This window comes from Cryptotermes secundus, unplaced genomic scaffold (genome assembly GCF_002891405.2).
Source record: "Cryptotermes secundus unplaced genomic scaffold, Csec_1.0 scaffold408, whole genome shotgun sequence".
NCBI classification, from domain to species: Eukaryota; Metazoa; Arthropoda; class Insecta; order Blattodea; family Kalotermitidae; genus Cryptotermes; species Cryptotermes secundus.
The window spans coordinates 972,379-996,903 of record NW_019724588.1 but is presented as its reverse complement, the minus strand read 5'-3'; the positions used below and the strand labels follow the sequence as shown (position 1 = coordinate 996,903).

General features: G+C 37.3%; 2 protein-coding genes across 5 annotated transcripts in view; both read right to left on the bottom strand.

The window, feature by feature from the left end:
* The window catches only part of LOC111862329 (transmembrane protein 161B), a 29,100-nt gene extending 22,673 nt beyond the window's left edge, over positions 1 to 6,427 (bottom strand). Inside the window, exons 1-2 of one of the 3 annotated variants that reach the window (XM_023847624.2) lie at positions 5,589 to 6,427; positions 3,784 to 3,887 (exon numbers count right to left, since the gene is read on the bottom strand). In XM_023847624.2, the coding sequence (XP_023703392.1) occupies positions 3,784 to 3,887; positions 5,589 to 5,591 (107 nt within the window). In that variant the 5' untranslated portion in view covers positions 5,592 to 6,427. The other 2 variants (XM_023847623.2, XM_023847625.2) reach the window with 2 other exon arrangements.
* A 4,603-nt stretch (positions 6,428 to 11,030) lies between these two features.
* Positions 11,031 to 24,525, bottom strand: part of LOC111862333 (disintegrin and metalloproteinase domain-containing protein 10) — an 81,172-nt gene continuing 67,677 nt past the window's right edge. For both annotated transcript variants that reach the window (XM_023847631.2, XM_023847632.2), the window contains exons 10-14: positions 24,075 to 24,486; positions 23,250 to 23,366; positions 20,801 to 20,965; positions 19,413 to 19,536; positions 11,031 to 13,167 (exon numbers count right to left, since the gene is read on the bottom strand). In XM_023847631.2, the coding sequence (XP_023703399.1) occupies positions 13,064 to 13,167; positions 19,413 to 19,536; positions 20,801 to 20,965; positions 23,250 to 23,366; positions 24,075 to 24,486 (922 nt within the window). In that variant the 3' untranslated portion in view covers positions 11,031 to 13,063. The remainder of the gene's footprint in view (positions 13,168 to 19,412; positions 19,537 to 20,800; positions 20,966 to 23,249; positions 23,367 to 24,074; positions 24,487 to 24,525) is intronic.

The following is a 24,525-nucleotide window of genomic DNA, read 5'->3' as shown; positions in this document are numbered from 1 at the left end:
TCCAACAGTGGAAAATTCGCATGGAGCGGTGTAGGGATCGGGGAGGGGACTACATTGAAGGGGATAACATTTCGACTGTCTGATTTTTTTTTAATAAAGGGTTAGAGCATGAATCCGGTTTCTTTATTGCCACACCTTGTAGTGATCCATGATTACCACAAAAGCTAGATGATGTGTGATCATGTTACAGTACACACACAGTCTTTCATCTATCAATTTACTATGTCATCTAAGACAACTCCCAAAACATGTTCTTTTACTTTGAAACAGGAAATGGAAATATGCAAAAGGCCATAAAAGGGTAAAAATCAGTTTAAAATTGGGTTTCTGGAAGTTCTTCTCATGCAACAAGTACATTCATTCCCCATGTCAGATACCAGAGAGTTTACTGTACATATGTTGTTTTTGTACCAGCAAATATGAATTTGTAGTGTCTTATTTGCAAATCAATTCTGAATCAATAGTAACAATTAAATAAACAAGCTGATGTTTTATTTACTCTTGACATAGAGTGACTAAATAGGCCTCAAGCTGAAAATCCTAACTCCACGCAGCAGTCCTTCTTGAAAAGAATAAGAGCCACTTGGGTAGTTAATAAATTCACCTCCTTCTATAGAACCTCAAGGTTCATTACTGTATTCAAAACTGGACCATATACAGAACCATAAAATTCCAATTCACAGTTTTACATCCTATTTCTTTAAGATCCATCATGCTATCATCTTCCAATCTACATCAGAATCATTCAAATTGTGTTTCCACAAAATTATCTGACCATGTTATGCATTTCTCATCTTTCCTATGGACACTCCCAGCCCACCTCATCTTCCTCAAAATCCTGTATTTTGTTAACATACTGAATTCTTTGCAAATCAAACGTAACATTCAATTTACGCCAGCATTCTTCTGGTGGCTATTTCCACTTCACTAAACAAAATAATTATATACATATAGGTATCACCACAGAAGTAACTTCAAGGAACAATACTTTTTGCTTTCCCATATGGGCTTATGTAGATCTTTACAGCCCACATAAATTTACTGTTATCTTGCCAAGACTTCTTAATTAGAAAGTTTCTGCTATTAATACATGCAACTAACATACCATCTGAAATACATATACTGTTCAGTCATTAGTGCCTAGTCACACTCTTCAACATTCAAACCATCACTGAAAGATTTATACACTGTAATACACTTGAAGAGTACAGTATTCATAGTAACTATGGTGACAGCCTCAAATCTTGTAGAATACTTATTAAAATCTGACAGAACCGATCCATACAGGAGATAAAGCACTACCTTCTGTAGGCAATAAACTTAAAAATTATACAAAGCAGCTTCAAAATGTACAGATACCAAACCCACACTTCAAGACCAGAGGCACTAAGAATGCAGCTCCCTTCATAATGCTGTCTTTCAGCAAACACACACTTCTGATAGCATTTGTAGAGCAGTTTGAAACACTGGACAGTGTAACATGTGGTATACAGCACCAAACCTTAAAATCTTCTGCATACTTTGTTTGTATTTCCAAACATGTCACTCATAACACTGTACACTGCAATACAGTTATTCTCAAACTACCTGGGTTCATCAGCAGCCAAATATTATTTTAACAATGTTATATTTTAGCGTCCTGTTGCACTGACTCATGTCCATGATTTATGCTAACCGCCTTACAGTGCATACACTTTTTTCACCTTACTCTTCTCTTTTGCACTACATGTTTCAGCACTAATGTGCCATCTTCAGGTGCGTTTTCTCTATGCATGTCTAACTATTGCATTGCATGCCCTGATGTCTTCATACTAATATATATATAAAGAACACATACATGACATAAGACACAATAACAGCAATACAGGATACATGCATACGGTACTATAGAAAACACTATGGATATCATAGCAACAAATAAGAAAGGGCAATACTTAAACACATTGGAAAACTATCATATATACAGAACGACAAGGAAAAACACGCATATGAACAATATAAATAAAGAAATACATAACCCAATATTTCACGAATTACACACTATTTACACAGAACAACATAACAACACCCCACCACCTACCCCCACCACATCATAACTCAATCAAAATGAAGACAGCACACACACACACACACACACACATATCCAGTAGTATAACGCACGCAGTCACAGGAGCAAGACACAACAAAGAGCACAGTGAGTATTAAACATTATAAAACCACACGTAATAGATAAGTCAGAATGTGGTATTAATAAAAACAATTTCACATTACAGATACACATGAATGTAGGAAGAGTGCTCCCACAGAGGTGGTTTGGCGTGATTCACGTATTGAGATACGATGTAAGGATGACGAATCCTGAAAAGTTTTAATATTTAAAATCTATTATTATATATGAAGAATATATATTTTAGTCATTTTTAGTATGAAGACATCAGGGCATGCAATGCAATAGTTAGATGTGCATAGAGAAAACGCACCTGAAGATGGCACATTAGTGCTGAAACATGTAGTGCAAAAGAGAAGAGTAAGGTGAAAAAAGTGTATACACTGTAATACGGTTAGCATAAATCATGGATATTATATTAACATTTACTTTAAACTGAAAGACAGACCAAACTGTAGAAGTAACATTCCTTTACTGCACAGTTATAAAATGTAGAGACACAAACTTACGTTATGGCAATGTAAATTGCATAATATGACAGTATTTTTTTTACTACTAGTGGGGTGGGACTAAATCCCTTCTACTGCAGTCACTTCTGGCCTATTGTACCAGCCCCAGATGATAGGTGAGGGTGCTTGTGGGGCAATTGGTGGAATGAAGATTGGCAGGGAAAACCGAAGTACTCAGAGAAAACCTGCCCCAGCGCCACTTTGTCCACCACAAATCCCACTTGACCTGGGATTGAACCCGGGTCACCGCGGTGGGAAGCTAGCGACTAACCGCTTGAGCTATGGTGCAGCCTGCTAATATGACAGTAAGTATGTTTTAAAACTAAACACAAAAGCATGTAGACCCACTGCTAAGTGATGGCTCTGTAAACAATGGCCACTGCTAGGTAATGGCCATAACAGATTCGTAACATACACCAATGGAGTAACTGGGAAGTGGTGTTCTCTTGTGGTCTGTGTGACAGCTACATGATGCGACAAAAGAAGAGCAACAAGCGACCATAATGGCCGACCACCACACAACAATCTTCCACTCCAGCAAGAACATTCAAGACAGCTACAGCCAACAAACCAAACAAAACCATAAGGCAAATATGTACATTTCAAGGACACAGAAATAAAACAGATGGTTAACCCACATAATCAGAGGAAACTATGTAAGAGGAACAAAACAGCATTACAGTGAGCAGCAGATTCCTTAAGCATAACAACCCATACACCTGATGATGGCCGGTTAGGCTGAAACATGCAATGTCAATAAAGAAAAGTGGTGAGTGAATAGTAACCGACATTGTACATATATGGCATAAAAGGAAAATGTGCAGTCAAATAGAAAAACTTTGGGAGAGGTGTTACAAACAGGACAAGTCCAGAGTTTAGTTAGTTGTGATAAAGCCTCTGTCAACAAGGACGTGAACACAGAAGTTCAGGATCTATGGCATCGAAAGCCATTACCAAACAACAAATGGCGAAGACACAGCAGACTGAGACGACTTAGCACGTGCACAAACCTCCTCTATAGTCACTCCACAAAAACATGAAATTATGGTAATGTAAACTGAATAATATTATAGTAAGAATGTTTTAAAACTAAACACACAAGCTTACCCAGTGGAACATAGAATCCATCTTGCTAGAGAATAATGTGGCCCCAGCTTCTGTATGATGCTTACCATTACCAATGTAATGACAAGCTGGGTTCCAAGTAGCGCCTGCAATATTTTACACCTTGAGAAATTTCCTGCTAACTGTAAAATGGTTTGCTGAACATATACAATATAAACAGACAATAAAATGGAAAAGACACAAAAAATGGTATCAATAATAACTTGGGAGAACCTGGAAAGTTAACAAGAAGAATCTTTAAGCATTCAATTTTGCAGTCTGTGTTCCTAGATAAAATGGATTAATTTATTATTTCACTCTGGTTGGACAGATTTTCATGAAATTTAATACTGGCGAACCTTATTATAACTGAGACAGAACATGCATTTTAATTTTACCTTTACATATTTTAGGCTAAAAAATGATGAAAAATATTGTAGATATTATGCACATATAAAATATCCAATTCATTTTCTTCTACACAATTTAGATTAATAAAACTGAAAGATATTGGAGGAACACACAAATTCCAGATTTGTTTTCCGTATGGCAGGTTACATATTTCAGTAATAATTTTATTATAAAGTGTTACAGATGAACAACGAAATGCCTCATCTACCCCAGATATTAATTGTTTAGATTTCCAATATGCACATTGTTCAGAGGGATCACATTTATACATCTTCTTGATTTAAGCCTTTACAACACATCTGTTACTGTATGTACCACCACCATTAATTAAGTATCAATGTCAATCCAGAAATTGTGTCATAATAGTGATGTTTTAATTAGCAATTCATTATTTTCACCTAAATGTCATGACTGCGTGGTTACCACCTTTTTTATTTGGTATGTCCGAAATTGAATCTTGGCATCGAGACAGGCTATCGTGGTGAGGTTTATAATGATTTTCATCAGCACCTCCAGATAAATGTCAAAAGAATACATTACATTAAGTAATGACCCCTTCCTTCAATGCCCCTTGACTCATTTCAACCTGACCGAAATATGACAAGGGTTGTATCAAACTAAACATCATTTTCAAAGTTTCAAAATCCAAAGTAATTTAAACGGGTAATCATTGAACCTTACAATCTTATGTAACAAACAGTTCTAAAGGATATTATTGCAATGCCCTGCATAAATCTAATTTGTCCTTGATATTCCGGTACGTCTGGTAAACTTGGCCCAGCCTACACATAGTTCGACCCACAAGCACCCCTCTATCATACAGGAAATACAGAACTTATGTGAATATACTGACGGTGTCGTTAAGACCCACCAGCATTACTCTATCATCCTGGAAATACAGAACTTACGAGAATGTACTGACACGAGTCGTTACTAAATCTGAGCTGAACAGTTTATTCAACAATACACACATTAAAAACAAGCAGACACATTTCATATACAATTGGTCACACCACATGCAAATTTCCAAAACCAGAGCAAAATGTATTTTACGCATTTTGTACTCTTAGCTTAACCTACTCACCATTTTGCATTAACGTGAGTGGAGTGTCCTCCGAACTACAGAAAGTCATGAATAACAAAATACTTAAAACAAAGTAACGTAAAAATATACCCTACATTTCTAACCTAAACAAATATCATAAATCAATTTCCACTCAACAACCCTAACCACACCACGAACCTTCCATACCACACGCACAAAAAAAAATTACACACCTACGAATTATAACGCGGGTAACTAAATATAAAAATTAATTCTTGTATATTGAACAGGTTGTCACAATCTTAAAATATAGTTAAAACGAACAAGTATCGGTAACCAGATCGAATATTACCATATATTTTTATTAGACTATTATCGTTCCTTAAGACACAGGACGGGTAGAGGAGACCGCGATGTCATACTGGTCGTACTGGTCATAACGGTCGTAATCGGTCGTAATTGTGGGTAGGACATGTGTACCACTAAGTGGAATGGGTGATTTCTGTGTCTTGTCATTAATTTACTTCTGTAGAGTATAAAGTTCTCAGGACTGCGAATACACCCTTATTTGAACTTGTGAACCTGATGGCTAATTTTCGGGAAACTTGAACGTTATGACGGTTATCATGGATATGACATTCAAGGTAAACTCGATGCCGTACGTTTAGATTTCACATGATGACTAATATGAAGACGGTGACGCTCGCGAAGTTGTGAGTGTTGTGAGGTAGGAGCGATAATCTGTAATTTCGTTAAATTAGGTTATGTTAGGTTAGTTCATCAGTCCACTGCGCATACACATACACATCAACGCCGAAATTGGTCATTGTCGTCATCGTCGTCATGGTATTAGGTTAGGTTATATCGGGTAGGTCTTTAGATCACAGCCGATCTAGTAAGAATATGCACACGAAGGGGCATAAACCTGGACGCCGCAAAAGTAATATAACGCGGAACGGAGACAAAGTTTCGTTTTGAAACAAACGTATTTTAGCGTAAACGATAATGCAATAGCATGGAAATATATTGACTTACGATCTAGTGCAGTGCGACGTTTTCGAGAAAGTTAACAGGTCCCTGAAGATGGCCAAGTAAGGCCGAAGCATATAGCAATTTGTGCGAATTGGGTGCCTTTTAACTATTGTATGTATTTTGTCAAGTATGGATTATACAGGATGTCCCAGACTTTGGGAGGGTGTTCCTTATGTTAAAGTATGCCGCTATAACCCAAAACACCTCTGTCCAAAGTTGAACGGTTACGGACATAAAGGCCCGAGAAAAGTGTGGGCTTCTGGCGGGTCCACGCACTGTACAAGTAAGCTGACAAGCCTTATCAATGTTTTTCCTCGAGTGTGGTGATGACTAGTCACGCTAGCCGCATACACTCGCATACCAGAGTGCGCAGTCAGCAATGTTACGTCAGCGTTTGCCATTCATGTGTCATGTATAATGCTTGGAACCCTAATGACAACTACGACATGGCGTGCGGGTATTTTTGTAGTTAAATTTAATGGCTTCATGTCACTCACAAGTTAGTTTGATGTTAAGAACATTATTAACATTACAGAAACCACATATTCCTGCCAATTTTAATATGTGTTTGATAATCAACAAGTGTGTAACACCTGACAAAGTTTCACACTTCTCTGACAATTATCTCTGTAACCATTCAACTTTGGACATAGGTGTTTTGAGTTATATCGGCATACTTTAACATAAGGAACACCCACCCGAAGTCTGGCACATTCCTCCTGGGACACCCTGTATATGCTAGTGATTTTATTTGTGAATGTATAAATGTCCAATGTTTTGTTTGCTTGTTGACATGTTTTATATTGGTTGCCATTGGCACATTTATGAATACTTTGAAACGCAGATGTATATGTATGTATGTATTTTAAAGTAAAGTACATTGTGAACATCTTTGAAGATGGAGTTGAATGAGTGAGTGATACAGTAATATTAGTTTATTTATTTGGAGTTTGTTGTGTTGAGAGCCATATACATAGTTCATTCCTATCAGATATTAGTGATCAAACCAAGGAGGGAGAGCTGGGACAGGCATGTAGACTCATGGCAGGGACGATAAAGATATACAAAATTTTGACAAGCAACCCTGAAGAGACCACTTTGAAGCAGTGGCATGGCATGCTGTGCATGGAAGCATTGCTTCGGTAATTAAGAAACAAAAAGAAAAGAAGTCATATATAAATAATTCAATTTGAATAAGGATGTGAATATTGTCATTTAGCGCGTTCCTGCTCAAGGCCACATGCCGCCGCCACCTCCTTCCATTCCCTGCTTGGTGAGATGGTCCAAGTTTCCTTTCATTAATCTCCGTAAGAATTCGTCCTATCCGAAGTGGCCAACGGAAGCAAATTTCAGTTTGCTGGCTAGGCCAGTGAAGGAATGTGTTCTTTCAATGGTTATGTGAAAATTAACTTTTTATGTGTGATTTCAGTCTTATTTGGTGTTATAGGTAACACTAAGTTTTATTAAAATATTGTAAGTCCATATTTATATGGCGTAAGATTGTATTTGTGATCGTACTTTGACGCATCAGAAAGAAGTCATCCGAGTTTAAGGGAGGCAAGTCTGATATTGTGGTACAAGGGGCCGGGGCGTGATTAGACTACACGCACAGGTCACAGCTAAAATGAATGCTGGCAGACAGCGCGACTGCGACTGTGTAGTCGAAAGACTTTTAAAACGGGGACTTCTCTGAAAAGAAAATAATTATAGAAAGAGGACGACCGACATGCAAGTTGCCAGAACTTAAAGCAGAAACCAAATTGTGTGATTAAATTTAATGTGGAACAGTATTCTAAAACAGAGTGGCCATCTGGTTGCCGTAATATAGGAAAATTGTTTTGTTGGCCATGCCTATTGTTTCTCAATCAAAAAATGTATGGAATAAGACTGGGTTTGGTGATATCAACAACCTTCATAAAGTATTGAAACTACATGAGAACTCTCAGACTTACATTATTTCAACAGTGCAACTTGTTATGTTTGGGAAATCTCGAATTGACTGTCAACTTGACAATCAAAAGTGCATGGCGACATTACAGCAGAATGAAAATGTGAAAGAAAATAGAGAAATAATGAAATACTTGACTGATAGCATCTGCCATTTAGGAAAGTGGCAATTTACCCTCCGTGGTCATGACAAAAGCGTAGATTCTATCAACCGAGGTAATTATGTGGAATTAGTTCACTTGTTGAGGAAATATGATCATAAACTCAATGTTCACCTTGAGAACAGTACAGTATTTACAGGTTTATCAAACAGAATACAAAACAACCTTATTGATTTTGGTGAGTTGATTGGTATCAGTTCATTTAGATACCACTGCTTCCCTTACCAAAAATAGTACCGCACGCCACTGCTTTGAAGGCATAGGCATGGATGGGATATTGAAATGGTACTTAGAAGAAACAGGATGAGAGGTTGCAAACTATTCATCAAGGCTCAGGACAGGAGCCAACTATGGAGGCTTCTTGTATATTAATTTATAAGCTGGTAATAAGAATAAATAAGTACAATATTATAGACAACTTCTAATATGTGGATTTATAATCAATTATTGTCAAGAAAATCCAACATTATATTGCAAAATTTGTTCTTTAATTTTAAATCTCTTCTTTACAATCTTAAATCACAATTAACATGTCAGAGATATCCAGACATTACATTATAAAAATGTTATGTTCAATAGGTTGGGGATAGGATAAAGTTGGATAGAGGAGTAGGAAGTAAGAGATACAAGGAGGGAATTGACGACATTATCATGCAAAAACAGCAATTGGTCATTCAAAAGTCTTTAAATACAACATTTACAATAAGAGAGAGACAATTTATGACGTAAATAATGAAAATGTGGAACCATATGTTTGTTGTCTGCAACATCATTTAACCAGCTGATAAATCATGCGTCTTCAATATTATTTATATATATGTATACTTCAAAGTTCCATGGAGTGATCAAAAAAGGACACTTGGGTGTAATGAAAAATGGCTTTCTCTTTCACCTCAAAATACTTTACCTCTGACATTTAAAGAATTATCAAATTTTAGGAATGCAGGAGAATAATATATGTTGTAACTATCTGAACAAAAATGAGGCAAAGCACAATACACAAAGATACTCAAACTTAATACTGAAAACTGAACTGCTTCTCCTTCAAGCCTAGTAATTTTTAATCATTTACTTCTCTGATTTGAAACAGCTGGTAAACTCGTTTTACACAGTTTATGAAATGGAAACCATACACACATGCACACACATGAATTTATGCATGAAGTCTGGGGTGGAAGGCAAGAATTATTTAATAATAAAATAAATAAAAAGCATAGTAAATACCTCACAGTACAACTGTAATACATAATTATTCATGACTTGATAGCATGAACACAAACGTTCTGTGAAATTAAAAAAACCTAATGGCTTAGGAACGATGTAGCTAAATGTGTAATAAGTTTAAGAGCAAGTAATATAATGGAATGAGCTATGAAGCTCGTTGTGACCATACCTCATGAAGAGCCACAATTTCATTCTGGTTCATCAGCATCTATCGGTTCCCCCTACTAAAACGTCTTTTAAACTTCATTTACAAATCAACATACAGATAATTCTATAGTACAGAAAATTCACTATGTAGTACTTAAAAAAACAAAACATATTTATACGTTATTTACAGGAAATCTCAATACATTTTACACTCCTTCCAATATTATTGTAAACATATCTGCAATATTTATAACTACAAACCTCTGTTCTGCTCCCAACTGCAATACTGTCACACATCACTTTGCATTTATTTTTTCATCTGAGCAAGCAAACCACATGAGAGCATCTTAACCAAACAGTTGCTTTAAAAAATCTCATTTTGCCATACCATAGAAATTTCACAAATTTAAAAACTATAGTGATGATATTAAATTAATTTTCTGTCTCCCCAAATTTTCTTTATTCCTTCTTTAAAAAATGCAAGTTCTGTACTGTTCATTCTGTCCTTTGATTTGGTCTGAACAACATTTTTGGTATTGCTGTTTATAAAATATATATATATTTATATATATGATTACATACATCTGAATCCGTCATTCATTGATGACAATCTATAGTAATGACACTCTTCAACTGGTCATTCGAAGGACTTTAACAATCACATTAAGTTGCACAGAGTACTTGTTCTCCTCATACCATACATACACACATGGTCAGACACTAAGAAATACATTATTAGTAACACACATCTTCCTCATAACATTTATTTCAAATATCAATGATAAAGACATGAATCACAATGTAACTTAAATAATATATGGTGATCATTTATATTGTTCATGAAAACTTCATTATTGAAAACTCCCATCAACAGTACTGGAAAATGTGGACACTGAGGTTAAAATATAACAGCACCAGTAACGTCCATTACAGAAACATAGCAGACTGCACACAGAAAAGAATATGAATGCCACGAGAAGTTATTTACTATGTGGAGGAAGAGATGACGGCTTAATGAAGCACTTGCATGAAGTCCTAGAACTATGGTTGTGAGCCAGCCAGTCTTGCAGAAGAGCTTTCTATTCTCTGGTCCTGAGACCATGCAAGGTAAATACTCTTTACCATTTACCTGCACTGAATTTTAGAAGATATAATTTTATTCTTGGTTTAAAATTCATCTGATTGTTAGCACATAAACAACTGATGAAGCAAAGATGCAACTGTCAGGTTGTGTGAGTTCCAAAAATAACCACTGTTGAAGTGCAGAGAAACATTGNAAAAAAAAAAAAAAAATCAGTGTCAGGTGTGTAATATTTAGAAACTATATGATATTCTTTTATAATACAGTAAACTCAAAACATCATGTAGGCTTAATTTTTGAACTAATAATTCAACAGCTTTAAGACGAACTGAACCAAAGATACTTTCAACAAACTAATGCCACTACTCATGTAGAATGATTTATATATCTAGAATTCTGACCACCTAGCTCGCCAGACCTCTCAACATTCAATGTTTTTCTGTGGAGCTGAACATGAGAATATCCCCATAAGCACTGTGCAGATGAAAATAAGTATCACATATGCAGCAAGAGGCATTTTATCTCAAGTTTTGGTCATGATTTCAGGAAATCAAGTGGAAATGATCTGTGCATGTTCAGATAAGAATGAGGGACACTCATTACCTATTACAATACAAGATGCAATAAAAGCTGAAATGTGTTCCATTGTATATGTGTCATACTGTATAAAATGCATGTAACGAGTACTACTGTGGGTAACTGTGGGTTCCTTTCAGCTGTGTGTTTATCCTATTTCAGCTATTTTATGTACAATACTTGTATAAGTCACCTTAATGAGATATCCCTCTTTGCAGTTAAAAAGAAATATATGATATGTGAAAGTTCCTTAAAATAATTACCAACACTAACATCCAAATAAAAATGAGCAAATCTCCACAAATCTTACATTATAAATTCTTAAAAAGATCACGCATTCTTCACTGCCAGCAAATAGAAGTGTTTCTGGACACACTACATTCTCTGATGCAGCTATTCAGTTACAATGCCCTTTCTTTTACCTGGCAAGAGATCAAAGTTTGTCCATATGATTGTCATTCTATTAAAGAATTAATTTAGCTAATAAAGCAAAACCATCATGAAAAGATAACATTTTTGACAGGAAACAGAAATAAAGAGATGCATTCATATGTGTAAGATATTTTTATCAGGTTTACTATAAAGTGGAGTGTAACAGAATCATATCAATGCATTCATCTGAATACCAACAAAGAGTGAGATAGACAAATTAAACATAGAAATATTATCCACAATTCCAATACTGTATGTGGAGATTATCAGTAACTGCAAAACTAGAATTATATTCACAGTGATAACAGTTTAGACTTAGTGCAAAATAATAAACTGCCATATTCATACCTTATTAGGCAAGAAATTCCCACTCAGAACCAACAGAAATGTAAGAATAAAAATCTGATGATGTTAACACCTCTGAAATGTTTCAAAATGGAGTTAAATGTATTTTGTCTAAGTCTATATGTTCTAATGATACTTCTTCACAAATTACTTCTCACTTGGTAATGACTGACAAGGTCTTAAAAATTAACACTTATATAAAACTTAAAATTGTTTTAAAAAACACATTAGGATTTCATTAATGATTGTTCATACACAAAATTAGCTCCCAAAGATAAATGTTGATATAAAACATCATCTTCAACTGAGCGAATATTCTTTGTTCTTTATGCAAGATCCTGCAAATACTGATAAACTTAGTAACTTAAATATTTAAGAGAAAATGGCTGAGTTAATATCCACCAATGAGATTTGAATGTCAAGCACCCCAGAACACTATCGCAACTGCTTTTCAATGCTATGTCCATTACTTCAAGGGTATGTTCATTTTTGGTCACAGATCACAAAGAGATATTAATCTCTACACTTACAAATGACTATTTATGATAAATAATAATTTTATTAGTCCTGTCTTGTTTGCTTCTGAAGCTACTTAGTTAAAACTGTTTCTCAGAACATGGCCAGTGTAGCTGCCACCTGACGTGGGGAACGAGGAATCAACACAAGAGGACGCAGCTGAACCAAGCTTGTAGGTGAAGCCTGGTGTAATCTTTTGGTCACCTTCCTGCTTCCTGCATCTGCTGGTGGAAATCTGGCAAGGAAACCTGCACTGCTTCCTTTTCTGCGCTTAACATCTGACAAAATGACAGGTCGTGACAATCTCCGTGGTCCTCTGTCTCCATGATATATTGATGGTGATGAACAATCATCTCTACACTGTTGTCAGACCTTATGATGTCGCATTTCATAAGCATTCCGACCACCATATGCTCCTGCGTATAGCTCTGGATGATTTGTACGACTGTAACTAGCTGCTGGAGCAGATGCTAAACAGGGAAATAGTAGCATTAACTATAATGTTGTAACTAAATGGCCAACAAACTACTAACCAATCACCTTCCTTGAACCGCTGTTTAGTTGTTCAAGAAATTCCATATCGCTAGGCACCCAAAAGTTTGACATTCATCACAGACATTTATCATAAGTCTGTTCAAGTCAGGCATGCCACTGTAGTTGTGGCTCCCCATCTATAAGCATTGATTGTCAAAGTGGCCCTTTTCATACAGTTTTCAATCCAAAATTCTGCACATATTTCTTGCTTATATCCATCTGTAATGCTACATGTCAGCCCATTCCAACATTTCTCACATAATTATCCTAACAATAATTGGTGAGAATCTTTATTAGATAATTTTATTCATTCACCTATTATTTAAAATTTCTTATAACAAATCTCCTCAATACCTCTTCCTTCACAGTAATACAGATCAAGGACCAAACCCATGTATGTCATCAGGTGGGATGGTAGTTTCATTTATATGTAGGTAAGTCAATAAGTAAATTACAAATGGATATAGAACTTAAACAAATAGGAGTACTGATTTGAAAAATGCTTTTATTTCTCATCATAATCTCCCTGTACATTGAGGCACTTGTCCCACCGTTTCACAAGCCCCTGAAAACCAGCAGCATAAAATTCTTTGGGCTGCTGTCGGAACCAGGCGGTGACTTCCCTTTCTACAGCTTCGTTGTCGGGAAAATGTTCAGCTGAAAGATGATGTTTAAGAGGGCTGAACAAATGGAAGTTGCATGACAGGTTAGGTCTTCACAAAGTCTGTGCACGATGGGTACCGCGCATGCTGCCCCCACAACACAAAATGCAAAGAATGGGTCTGACATTACAGCATCTCAATCGCTACCACGATGGACACAATATGCTAGCCTGAACTGTCACAGTGATGAGTCTTGGTCAAAGTGACTTCCATTTGTTCAGCCCTCTTAAACATCATCTTTCAGCTGAACAATTTCCCGACGACGAAGCTTCAGAAAGGGAAGTCACCACCTGGTTCCATCAGCAGCCCAAAGAATTTTATGTTGCTGGTTTTCAGGGGCTTGTGAAATGATGGGACAAGTGCCTCAATGTACAGGGAGATTATGATGAGAAATAAAAGCATTTTTCAAATCAGTACTCTTATTTAACCTTTAACGGCGGAATGTTATAATTACTGGCAGCAAGTAGCAAGCCGGCTGGCTGAATGTTATAATTTTTAGAGGCAAGCCACGTGCTTCCTTTGTGCATTCTTGCAGTTTGACCTTGGCTTTGAAACCCAAACAAACTCATGAAGTTCATATCAGATGTTTATTTGTTAGCTCTGAACAATGGAATCGTTTATCAGGGTACTTGTTTCATTTACTTTAGATATGACTGTTTATGACCTGCTGAGCCATAGAATTCAGCTTTGTTTTGAGAACTTAGAGGAGGAAATATTCGTGGGCGCTTGCATGTCAGTGCTACCAGAGCTTTCAAGGAAGTGTGACGAATTCAGGGATTGGTTTGCAGTGTTGAATTGTCAGTTAGGACGTCAGTGGCGGATTTCCTAATATTTTGTTATTAGTAAGAAGTCAGTGTCAGACTCCAATATTTCTTTGTATATCATTTTTATTGTCTATCTTGGAAGAGGTATAAACCCACTGAGCCAGTGTTACTTTGTGCGTAAAGACATCTTCGTCACTGTGACTTTCGGTATCAGTGGCGGACTGGCACTTTTCGACTGCTATTGCAATTACTTTGCGTCACAATTTTGCGAGTATTCCTAACAGTCTCGCTTTTTCAATCGTCATAAATTAAAGGATTTAGCTGGAAGCCCCCTCCCCCAAGATAGAACCTCAAAAACGAGCCCGATACTCAAAACTCCTCGATGCTGAAGAACTGGAGGAAATATTGATGGAAGATGAATCTGATGAAGAGTTGGAAGAACTCGATGCACCTTCCTCCATTGGATGACAACTTCCGAGATGAATCTGGCCATGTTATCAAACCTCATGTAATTGGAAGACTACAATGCACACACAGGCTTTGTGGACAAATCTGATAGAATGGTGAACACCTATGACATTGCTCGGAGGACATGGAAGTGGGCAAAGAAATTGTTATTCCACCTTCTAGATATGACTATTCTCAACTCATATCTGTTACACAAGTCATGTGATGGAAAAATGACGCACAAAAAATTCCGCGAAATTCTGGTGCATGATTTGATTATTCAATCACATGAGGCGAATATCACGGTCAGTGGCGTTTCTGGGGGGAGGCCAAGTTCATCTGGGGCCCAACTGAGTCACCTGGAGGTGGAACATTCAAAACACTGGCCAGCTAAAGGGAAACAAAGACGTCAGTCACGTTTGTTCTATAAACAAGAAAGGCAGGAGCATGCTTTTCTGCTATAAAAAGTGTGATGATGTGCTGTGTGTCGTGGACTGCTTCGAGAGTGGGACGCGCGTCAGAGTGTAAACTGTGAAGTGACAGTCCGAACCAAATATTATTGTACATAGTGTCATCATATTTACATCACCAACACTATTAAAGGTTGAAGAAAAACAATGGGTAAGTCCTTCAGAATTTCATAACGTATATAATAACGATTATATTTTGCATTTCATGACAAAATAATCACAGTTAATTTTCATTTGTAAAACCTGCCATTTTGTTTATATGTAGAAAATTTTATTATCTTTCAGGTTCTTTTTAGTTCATATTCCGATGTTGCATAGAATGGAAAATATGCATTTTTTTCTGAAGGTTTGCAACGTTAAAGACTTAGGGCCATTTAAATTCCGGCCATAGGGAGCTGCCGGCAAATTAAAAGTCCGTGCGTTAAAGGTTAAGTTCAATATCCATTTGTAACTTACTTACTGACTTTCCCTTGCATATACATCAAGTATGGATCTAAGATCCATAACTTAATTACTTCTATCTGGCATAAGGAAAAAATGCCTGATCAGTGTAAGGAATCTATCACTGTACCAGTTCACAAGAAGAGTGATAAAAACTGACTGCAGTAATTATCGGGGGATATCACTGCTACCAACTTCATACAAAATTTTCTCCTACATTCTTCTTTCAAGGTTAAGTCCATATATAGATGAAATTATTGGGGATCATCAGTGTGGGTTTCGACGTAACAGATCAACTACAGATCAGATCTTTTGCCTTCGTCAGATGTTGGAGAAAAAATGGGAGTACAATAAGACAGTACATCAGCTATTCATAGACTTCAAGAAAGCCTATGATTCAGTTAGGAGGGAAGTATTGTACAATATTCTAATAGAGTTCGGGATACCCATGAAACTAGTTAGGTTGATTAAATTGTGTTTAAACGTGTAGGTAAACATTTGTTTGATAAATTTCCCATCCAGAATGGTCTAAAAGAAGGAGATGCTTTATCACCACTCCTTTTCAACTTTGCCTTAGAATATGAATTAGGAAGGTCCAGGGAAACCAGGTGGGACTGAAATTAAACGGGACACATCAGCTGTTGGTCTGTGCCGATGATGTGAATCTACTGGGTGATAATATATATACCATAAAGAAAAACACAGTCTTTAAATGACACAAGTAAGGAGGCTGGTATATAAGTAAACACAAAGAAAACTAAGTGTATGTTGCTGTCTCATGACCAAACTGCAGGGCAAAATCATGACATAACAATAGAAAACAAATGTTTTGAAAATGTGGCACAGTTCATATACATAGCTGATTCCAAAAGTAAGGTCTCCAAAGCGCTGGGTAATTTTTCGTGCGGCTGTTGGCAACCCTGTTGCATTCGTTGCTTCCCCCACTCCCCCCAATACCACCAAGCATGCGCGCACGTAGCTAGGACGCTCAGTCTTGGCACGGTTGCCGTTAGAAATGGAGCTCCCGTTTACTAAAACCGCGAAGTGTGAGATTCGCGCAGTTATTCGGTTTTTGAACGCAAAAGGGACTAAACCAATTGAAATTCATTGTCAATTGGTGGAAGTGTATGGCGAGTCGTGCATGGACATAAAGAACGTCCGCAAGTGGTGTAGGGAGTTTGAATCTGGTCGTACTGCAATACACGATGAAAAAAGAACTGGGAGACCGTCAATTTCTGATGAGACAGTCGCGAAGATTGAGCGAGTCATGCGTCAGGATAGGCGCATCACACTCGATGATCTCTGCATTTCGGTTCCCGAGGTTTCCCGAACCACCATTTATCGGGTTTTGACAGAGAAGTTGAATTATCGGAAGGTGTGCGCAAGATGGGTCCCGCGAATGCTCACGGAAGACCACAAACGGCAGAGAGTTGACTCTTCCCGTGAATTTCTTCGCCGCTATGCTGACGAAAAGGACAACTTCTTGAATTCAATTGTCACAGGCGACGAAACCTGGGCGTACCACTTCACACCTGAGACAAAACAACAATCACGTCAGTGGCGGCATTCCTCTTCGCCTAAGCCTCGAAAATTCAAGCAAACACAGTCTGCCGGTAAAGTCATGGCAACTGTGTTTTGGGATCGAAACGGGGTATTGTTGGTTGACTTTATGGAAACTGGGACCACAATAAACGCTGAGAGATATTGTGAGACACTGAGAAAACTCAGGCGGGCGATTCAGAACCGGAGAAGAGGGATGTTGAGCAAGGGCGTAAGCATTCTCCACGATAACGCTCGCCCCCATGCTGCCCGACAAACCGTCGCTCAACTGCAACAGTTTGGATGGAACATCATCACCCATCCACCCTATAGTCCGGACTTGGCGCCCAGTGACTACCATCTCTTTCCAAAGTTGAAAGAACATTTGTCTGGAAAGCGCTTCAACAACGACGATGAGGTGAAAGCTGAGGTTCGAAGTTTCCTGAACAGCATGGAGGTGAACTGGTATGACATGGGCATACAAAAACTGCCACTGCGCCTACAAAAATGCATCGACCGAAATGGCGATTATGTAGAGAAATGAGTACATGTTCAAGATTCAACTGATGTACCCAAAATTGAAAATAAATGTTTATTTTATATTTTCAAACATAGGAGACCTTACTTTTGGAATTGCCCTCATATTTGGGAACAATGATAACAAATCAAAACCTGATTCAGGAGGAAATTAAGAAGAGATTGAACTCGAGTAATGCTTGCTACCATTCAGTCCAGAACTTTTTGTCTTCTCATCTGCTGTCCAAAAACATAAAAATTAGACTATACAAAACTATAATTTTGCCTGTGGTTCTGTATGGGTGTGAAACTTGGTCTCTGACAATAAGAGAGAAACATACACCAAGGGTGTTGAAGAGAATATTTGGATCGAAGAGGGATGAATTGACAGGAGGTTGGTGAAAACTGCAAACTGAGGAGCTTTTCATAACTTGTACTCTTCTCCAAGTATAGTTAGAATGGTCAAGTCAAGAAGGATGAGGTGGGCAGGGCATGTAGCACGAATGGGGGCGAAAAGTAGTGCATATAGGATATTGGTGGGAAAGCCGGAAGGAAAGAGACCACTGGGAAGACCAAGGCGTAGGTGGGTGGACAATATTAAAATGGATCTTAGAGAGAGATAGGATGGGATTGTAAGGATTGGATTGATCTGGCTCAGGTTAGGGACCAGTGGAGGGCTCTTGTGAACATGGTGATGAACCTTCAGGTTCCACAAAATGCTGGGAAATTCTTGAGTGGCTGCACATTTGGCTTCTCAAAAGGGCTCAGCTCCATAAGTAAGTAAGTATATGCAAGCAGCTTCAGTTCCAGCATGTTCTAATTCCCTTGAACTTTCAGAACAGCATTCTCTATAGCAAAATTAACAAGTGAGGAAATGAATTCACTGTTATTTTCTCTCTAGATAGCAAAAAAGAAGAAAAAAGTGGCCCTGTTTGGTTTAATGCCCTCAGGAACCTAGTGACTTATGGACAAAGTGTGCTCTGCATTTTGGGTGTGTTTCATTTTTCTCAACAACTTTTATTCAAAACCCTTTCTGTTCAAGTAAATACTGACTTACACTTGAGATGCAAGAAAATATGCTTGTAAAGGGGTCCATTACTGCTGAGGAATTTAAACCAAAACTGAAATATGTCAACAGATTTTGTGAAGAGTTAACCAGAAGAAAGAAGAAATAAGGCAGGCAAATATCTGGTCCGTTACCACAAGAAAATAAAGAACACATACCAATAGTGTGTCTGCATGCAAAGCAAAAATATTTTCTACAGAATTATCAGATGATGAGGAATTACAATATGTTACAGACCATTTGTCATCATGTGAAAATAAAAGGAAAATACTTTACCTTTGGGTGCATAATACTGACCCCTTCCTTCACCATAGCCATGTGCTGGGCCTCTTGTGGGACCTGGTCTCCCCACTCCCCCAGCAGAATGGCCGCCACCACCACCACCCCCATGTGGTGCACGCTGAAAGAATCCAAGACCATAACATTTATATTGTAGCGTGTTTTGCGTGCCACACTACAAATAAGTTTCCGCCGTTGTTTGATATAGCAAATTTATTCCGCTCACTCACACTTTACAATCATTACCACTTGCAGTGTTACAAATACTGCTTACAATATCTCGGCAACACTAGACTGTCTTCTCTGGCAGATGTTCCAAGACTCTCTTCTTCAACGGCTGGATAAAGACTCTCTTCTTCGAAGGCCGGATAAGGACTGACTGCTTCTCGCCGAAGCTGGGCTATTTATCCCCTCGACCGCTGCTAGGTAAACGAACCCTCTGTTATGGCAGTGGAAACGTTGCTTTGTTGGTTCCGCGTTTCCTACGCAATGACCCATTGTTATTGCGTTGTCTCTGTGGGAACGCTTCGCGTATTCGTCGTAACCATGGAGATTCGGTATTCTCTACACAACGGCTCACTGTTGGGATTACAGTGCCGCTATTGTTACTTCCTATGCAACGGTCTGTTCTAGCGTTTCCATAGAAGTGACTCTTCTGGATTCCCGACATGTTACAATATTATAAATGGTGGAACAAGTATTATTTGTGTTAAAAGATTCATACTCAGAACTCCAACACTCTTTTAATTACTAACACTACATATCTTTCAAATCACATGTTTGGTCATTAGATAATATAAATTTGAAACATTCTTATATCCAGATATGCATGATATTCTCCAGTTAACAGAGAAAATTGCGTTTTCCTATGAAAATACTTATGACCTGAACATGAATTATGTGAAGATAAGATCTTATTATCAGTACATTCTGTTCTCTTAAGTCTATCATGAAATGTAATACTGGAAACCCTTACAAAATTTCACAAAACATACTTAATTTTAGTTCATTATGGACAATTCACACTACCACTTTGTATGTTATCCAGGATTCTATTTACAGATCTGAACAGAACATTGTAACATAATTCAAGTAAACAAACTGCCCACAGGTATGGGAGTAGTTAGTAGCAGTTGATCTGATGGTCTAATGTCAGGTAACATTGCACATCTAGAAAATGAGGCCATATAGCACAGCTTATTTACAAACACTTGACTTCTTCAGTCATCTTGCACAGGTATAAAAAAAATTCCTACTAAAAATATCAGATATGTTGCCCAATTACAAATGTAAACTCAGTTTGTATTAAGTATGATATTTGGCCATTTCAACTTCAGGTTTCATGGTAAAGTGAAACCACATACAACACCTAGTAAACTGCTTACCATTCTCCTGAATGTATTTATTGGTCGACGTAATGTTTCACTGAATCTTCTTGCAGGAGGCTTCTTTGGATTTGATGAAGGTGTATGAACAGCACAGCATTTTATGAAAAGACCCATGAATATGATGAATGCAATACCCATCAACAGAACTGCCCACCAATATTCCTACAAAGAAATCACATACAACTACAGTGAACAAAATGCCAATAACATGATTGTGAGCAGCATTACAGTATGTGATCTGTCACACTCCGTTCTCTGTACACCAGACAGGTTAGTNATGACGTTCGTCCGATAAAGGTTAATGCTGATCAAAGAGAAGCGTGACAAAAAAAAAAAAGAGGGAAGGAATAAATATATTGAAACAAGTGAAACTAAAAATATTGTGGTGAAGCACAAACACTGAAAGAGAAGTCCACAGTGAACCAATTCCTTTTTACACTCTATAAACAGCCTAGCGATCATAAAAGATACGCTATACTTCCACACACACACACACACACACAAAATCTAATTCTATGAAAAATGTGAAGTGGTACACAACTGTAAACAATTTTGCCAATAACCTGCCATGTTACTGAGTCACTCATCTATCATTCACATTTTCTTCCCTCAGATTCATGTTGTTACATGTTGCTGAAGTGCATAAATGACAGAATGCACCACCACTAAAGTTTGATAACTGATTCAGCACATCACTTCCCTCTAGTTACTTGATTTCCTTAATGTAGAATAATCAAAGCTGCACCAGTAACAGTAAAATATATATAAAAGATGTACATCTGAGAGAGAGGAAATGTACAAGAAGAATTATATTACTCTCTCAAAACGCCTCCAAATATTGCAGCTGAGTGGGCAGCATGCCCACGTCACATTTAAGAGGTCTTCAATTCGAACCTCAGCCTGAAGATTGTGCTGACTAAGTCTCTGCATGGTTTTACTCAATCTCTCCAGGCAAATTTCAGTATATTTCATTAGTCGACAACTGCTTCCTTCCAACCCCACTCCAATTCATTATTCACTGATCATCACACACATACAGTCTCAACTATTCACAGCATCATTAAATAAACCACAAATAAGCAAATACTGAAACAGGAAACATTACAAACACTTCACTATGGCATTTCTTTTCACTTAGATTCACATAAATGACAGTGCATGAATTAACTCCGATTACTGCTGACTTTCAATTATAAGGCATACTTGCAAATAAACAAAAATTTCATTAGTATGACTTCTGAAGGGTCAAAAAACAAAAAAGCATCTTGCCAACCAGAAAATGTATTGTGTAAAACTGAAGTCACAAAAATTAAGCATCATAAATATGAAAACACTATGATGATTCCCTGTTCTATATTGAATACTACGGGAAGTAACAAGAATGAATGCAACACAAAAGGAAGTCCATACATAAAAATGACGCCAAAATTTTTTTTTTGCGCGGGGGGAACAATATATTTCACAAACAAGGACTTACATGGATTTATCATCACAATAATTACATATGATGGCTACTTGTAAGTGCAGTTTTGTAATTGAAACACATAAGAGAACTGCACAAAACCAAACACAGTAGTATATAGTAACTAACAGAAAAGTACATGTAACTGAAGAAACATGGAGCTCCACTAATCAGACTGTTTTTGATAAAAGGTGCAAATTGTGATGCACAAGTATAATTAACTTGTATCTACATAATTTATAATCTTATTACTTTTTAGCGATGTACTCATCGACACTGTTTCTGTTAACAGGCTCAAATTGTGATGCATAAGTACATTTAACTTATATTTATGTAATTTGTAATCTTACTAATTTTTTAATTAGACTGTTATTGTACATATGTCTTTGTATTTATATTTTGTTTCATTTGTTCCATATCCTATGGTGTCTACCTGTATCTGGATTTATGAAACATAAATAAATTGAACAATTGAACAATATTCTTACAGTTCATCATCACAGCTTTTGTTTTCATTGTCTTTATTTTCATTCTGTTCTGATTACTGCCACTGTAAATCATATTCACTCCTGTCCAGCTTGTTTGAAATTCCATTTTCTTAAATATTATGGCCATTACAGTACACTGAACTATTTGTAGCTTAAACTTTGGGGTGTAGGTCACATGTCCCTTGCCCCTATTTCACAACTAGCAACTGCTATTAGTTATGCTTCTGGAACTGTATTCGAGACTGCAGGACAGGCAACGTGTGACAGCATAAGCAGTATGACTGGTTGTCAGGAAATTGCTTCAGCCAATGTCATTTGAACCTTTTTTTTTTAATTTGAAATATTTAACGAAAACTAATTTAAAAATTTAAGAACTCTGATTTGGCATATGAATCTGATTATTGTTTCCTTATATAATATATATTTTCATCTTAAAAGTCAGATACTGTACTTGCATAAAACTAAACAAAGTGAAAATTCAATACGATCAGCTTACCGTAATCCACTGTGCAACAGTAAGCAGGGTATCCTTGTTAAAAAGAAGATTCTTGAGTCGAGCCAGAGGGCCTTCAGCATCCACTGCTCTACACTTATAGAAGACATCACAGTATCCCTGTTATACAAAGCAACAGTAAGGAATGGCTGCATTGTAAATTAGCTTTCAAAATATTATTGGCATGAATAAACAGTGTCCTCAATTGCCATATTTGCAATTATACAGTGTACTTTCAAACGCCTGAATGAAAGTGTTAATGTCTTTTAACCTGTGTCAAACAGGTCTAGATCTTTATGGATTAAGTAAAAATTTCTTGAGATTCAATGAACAAGTAAAACTTCTTACAAAGGAACAGACTACTATCATGGATATCTAGATGGGATTGAAAATATACATACATTGGAATGTTTGTGTGATTCATGCTTTGGCCTACACTATGATGACCCTTAGAAGTCTTTCTTAAGGGGTGCATACATGTATGAGTCTGGCTCGGCGAGCATGACTTGCGAGCTGGGCTCAGATTAATTTCACCACATACGCATGAACTCACTCCCAACTTTGCGACCCACACATGGACGAGTTTGGCTCATTGGAACCCGAGCCAAGTCAGACACGTGAGCCAGACCCATACATGTATGGGCCCCTTTAGTCTTGATATGTAATAGCAAGATATTCCATCACAGAAAAATAAAAAATAAAAGCCTAATACAATAATTAAGAAAAAAACAAATACAATAGTAAACTTTTAATAACATTTATCTAATTTTTGTCCACTACAGGCAAAAAGACCTGGTAAATATTCACTTAACATCAAAGTAATCATACCTGGAAGTTGTCACAAGGTGATCCTGGTCGGAGACTAATGCCTCCTGGAGGTAGTCCAACAACATGAGCAAACTCGCTCGTACTTCTGCAAGTACCTGGATCTGTTCCATTCTGACATGCCAACTCACAAAGCTTTCGTTTGTCAATATTTGGTATAATGTGGCTGGTTAAAAAACATTCTGTAAGATTCCACTCTAGACAGATCGAGCCAGTGCATTCTCCATTGATACATAACTGTGTTCCCTCATTACAACGAGTCTTGTTCTTTTTGGCAGCTGGCTGTGGGCACTCAGGTGTGCGGCCATTGCATGTTGAACTCCAGCTACAATCTGACTCTGCCTTGCATTGGACATGAGAGGATTCTAACACAAAGCTACATGTCTCACTGGAGCAGCATGGACCTTCACTTGGACTGAAATTAAATACACAAATCAGTTAACAGGTGAACGGT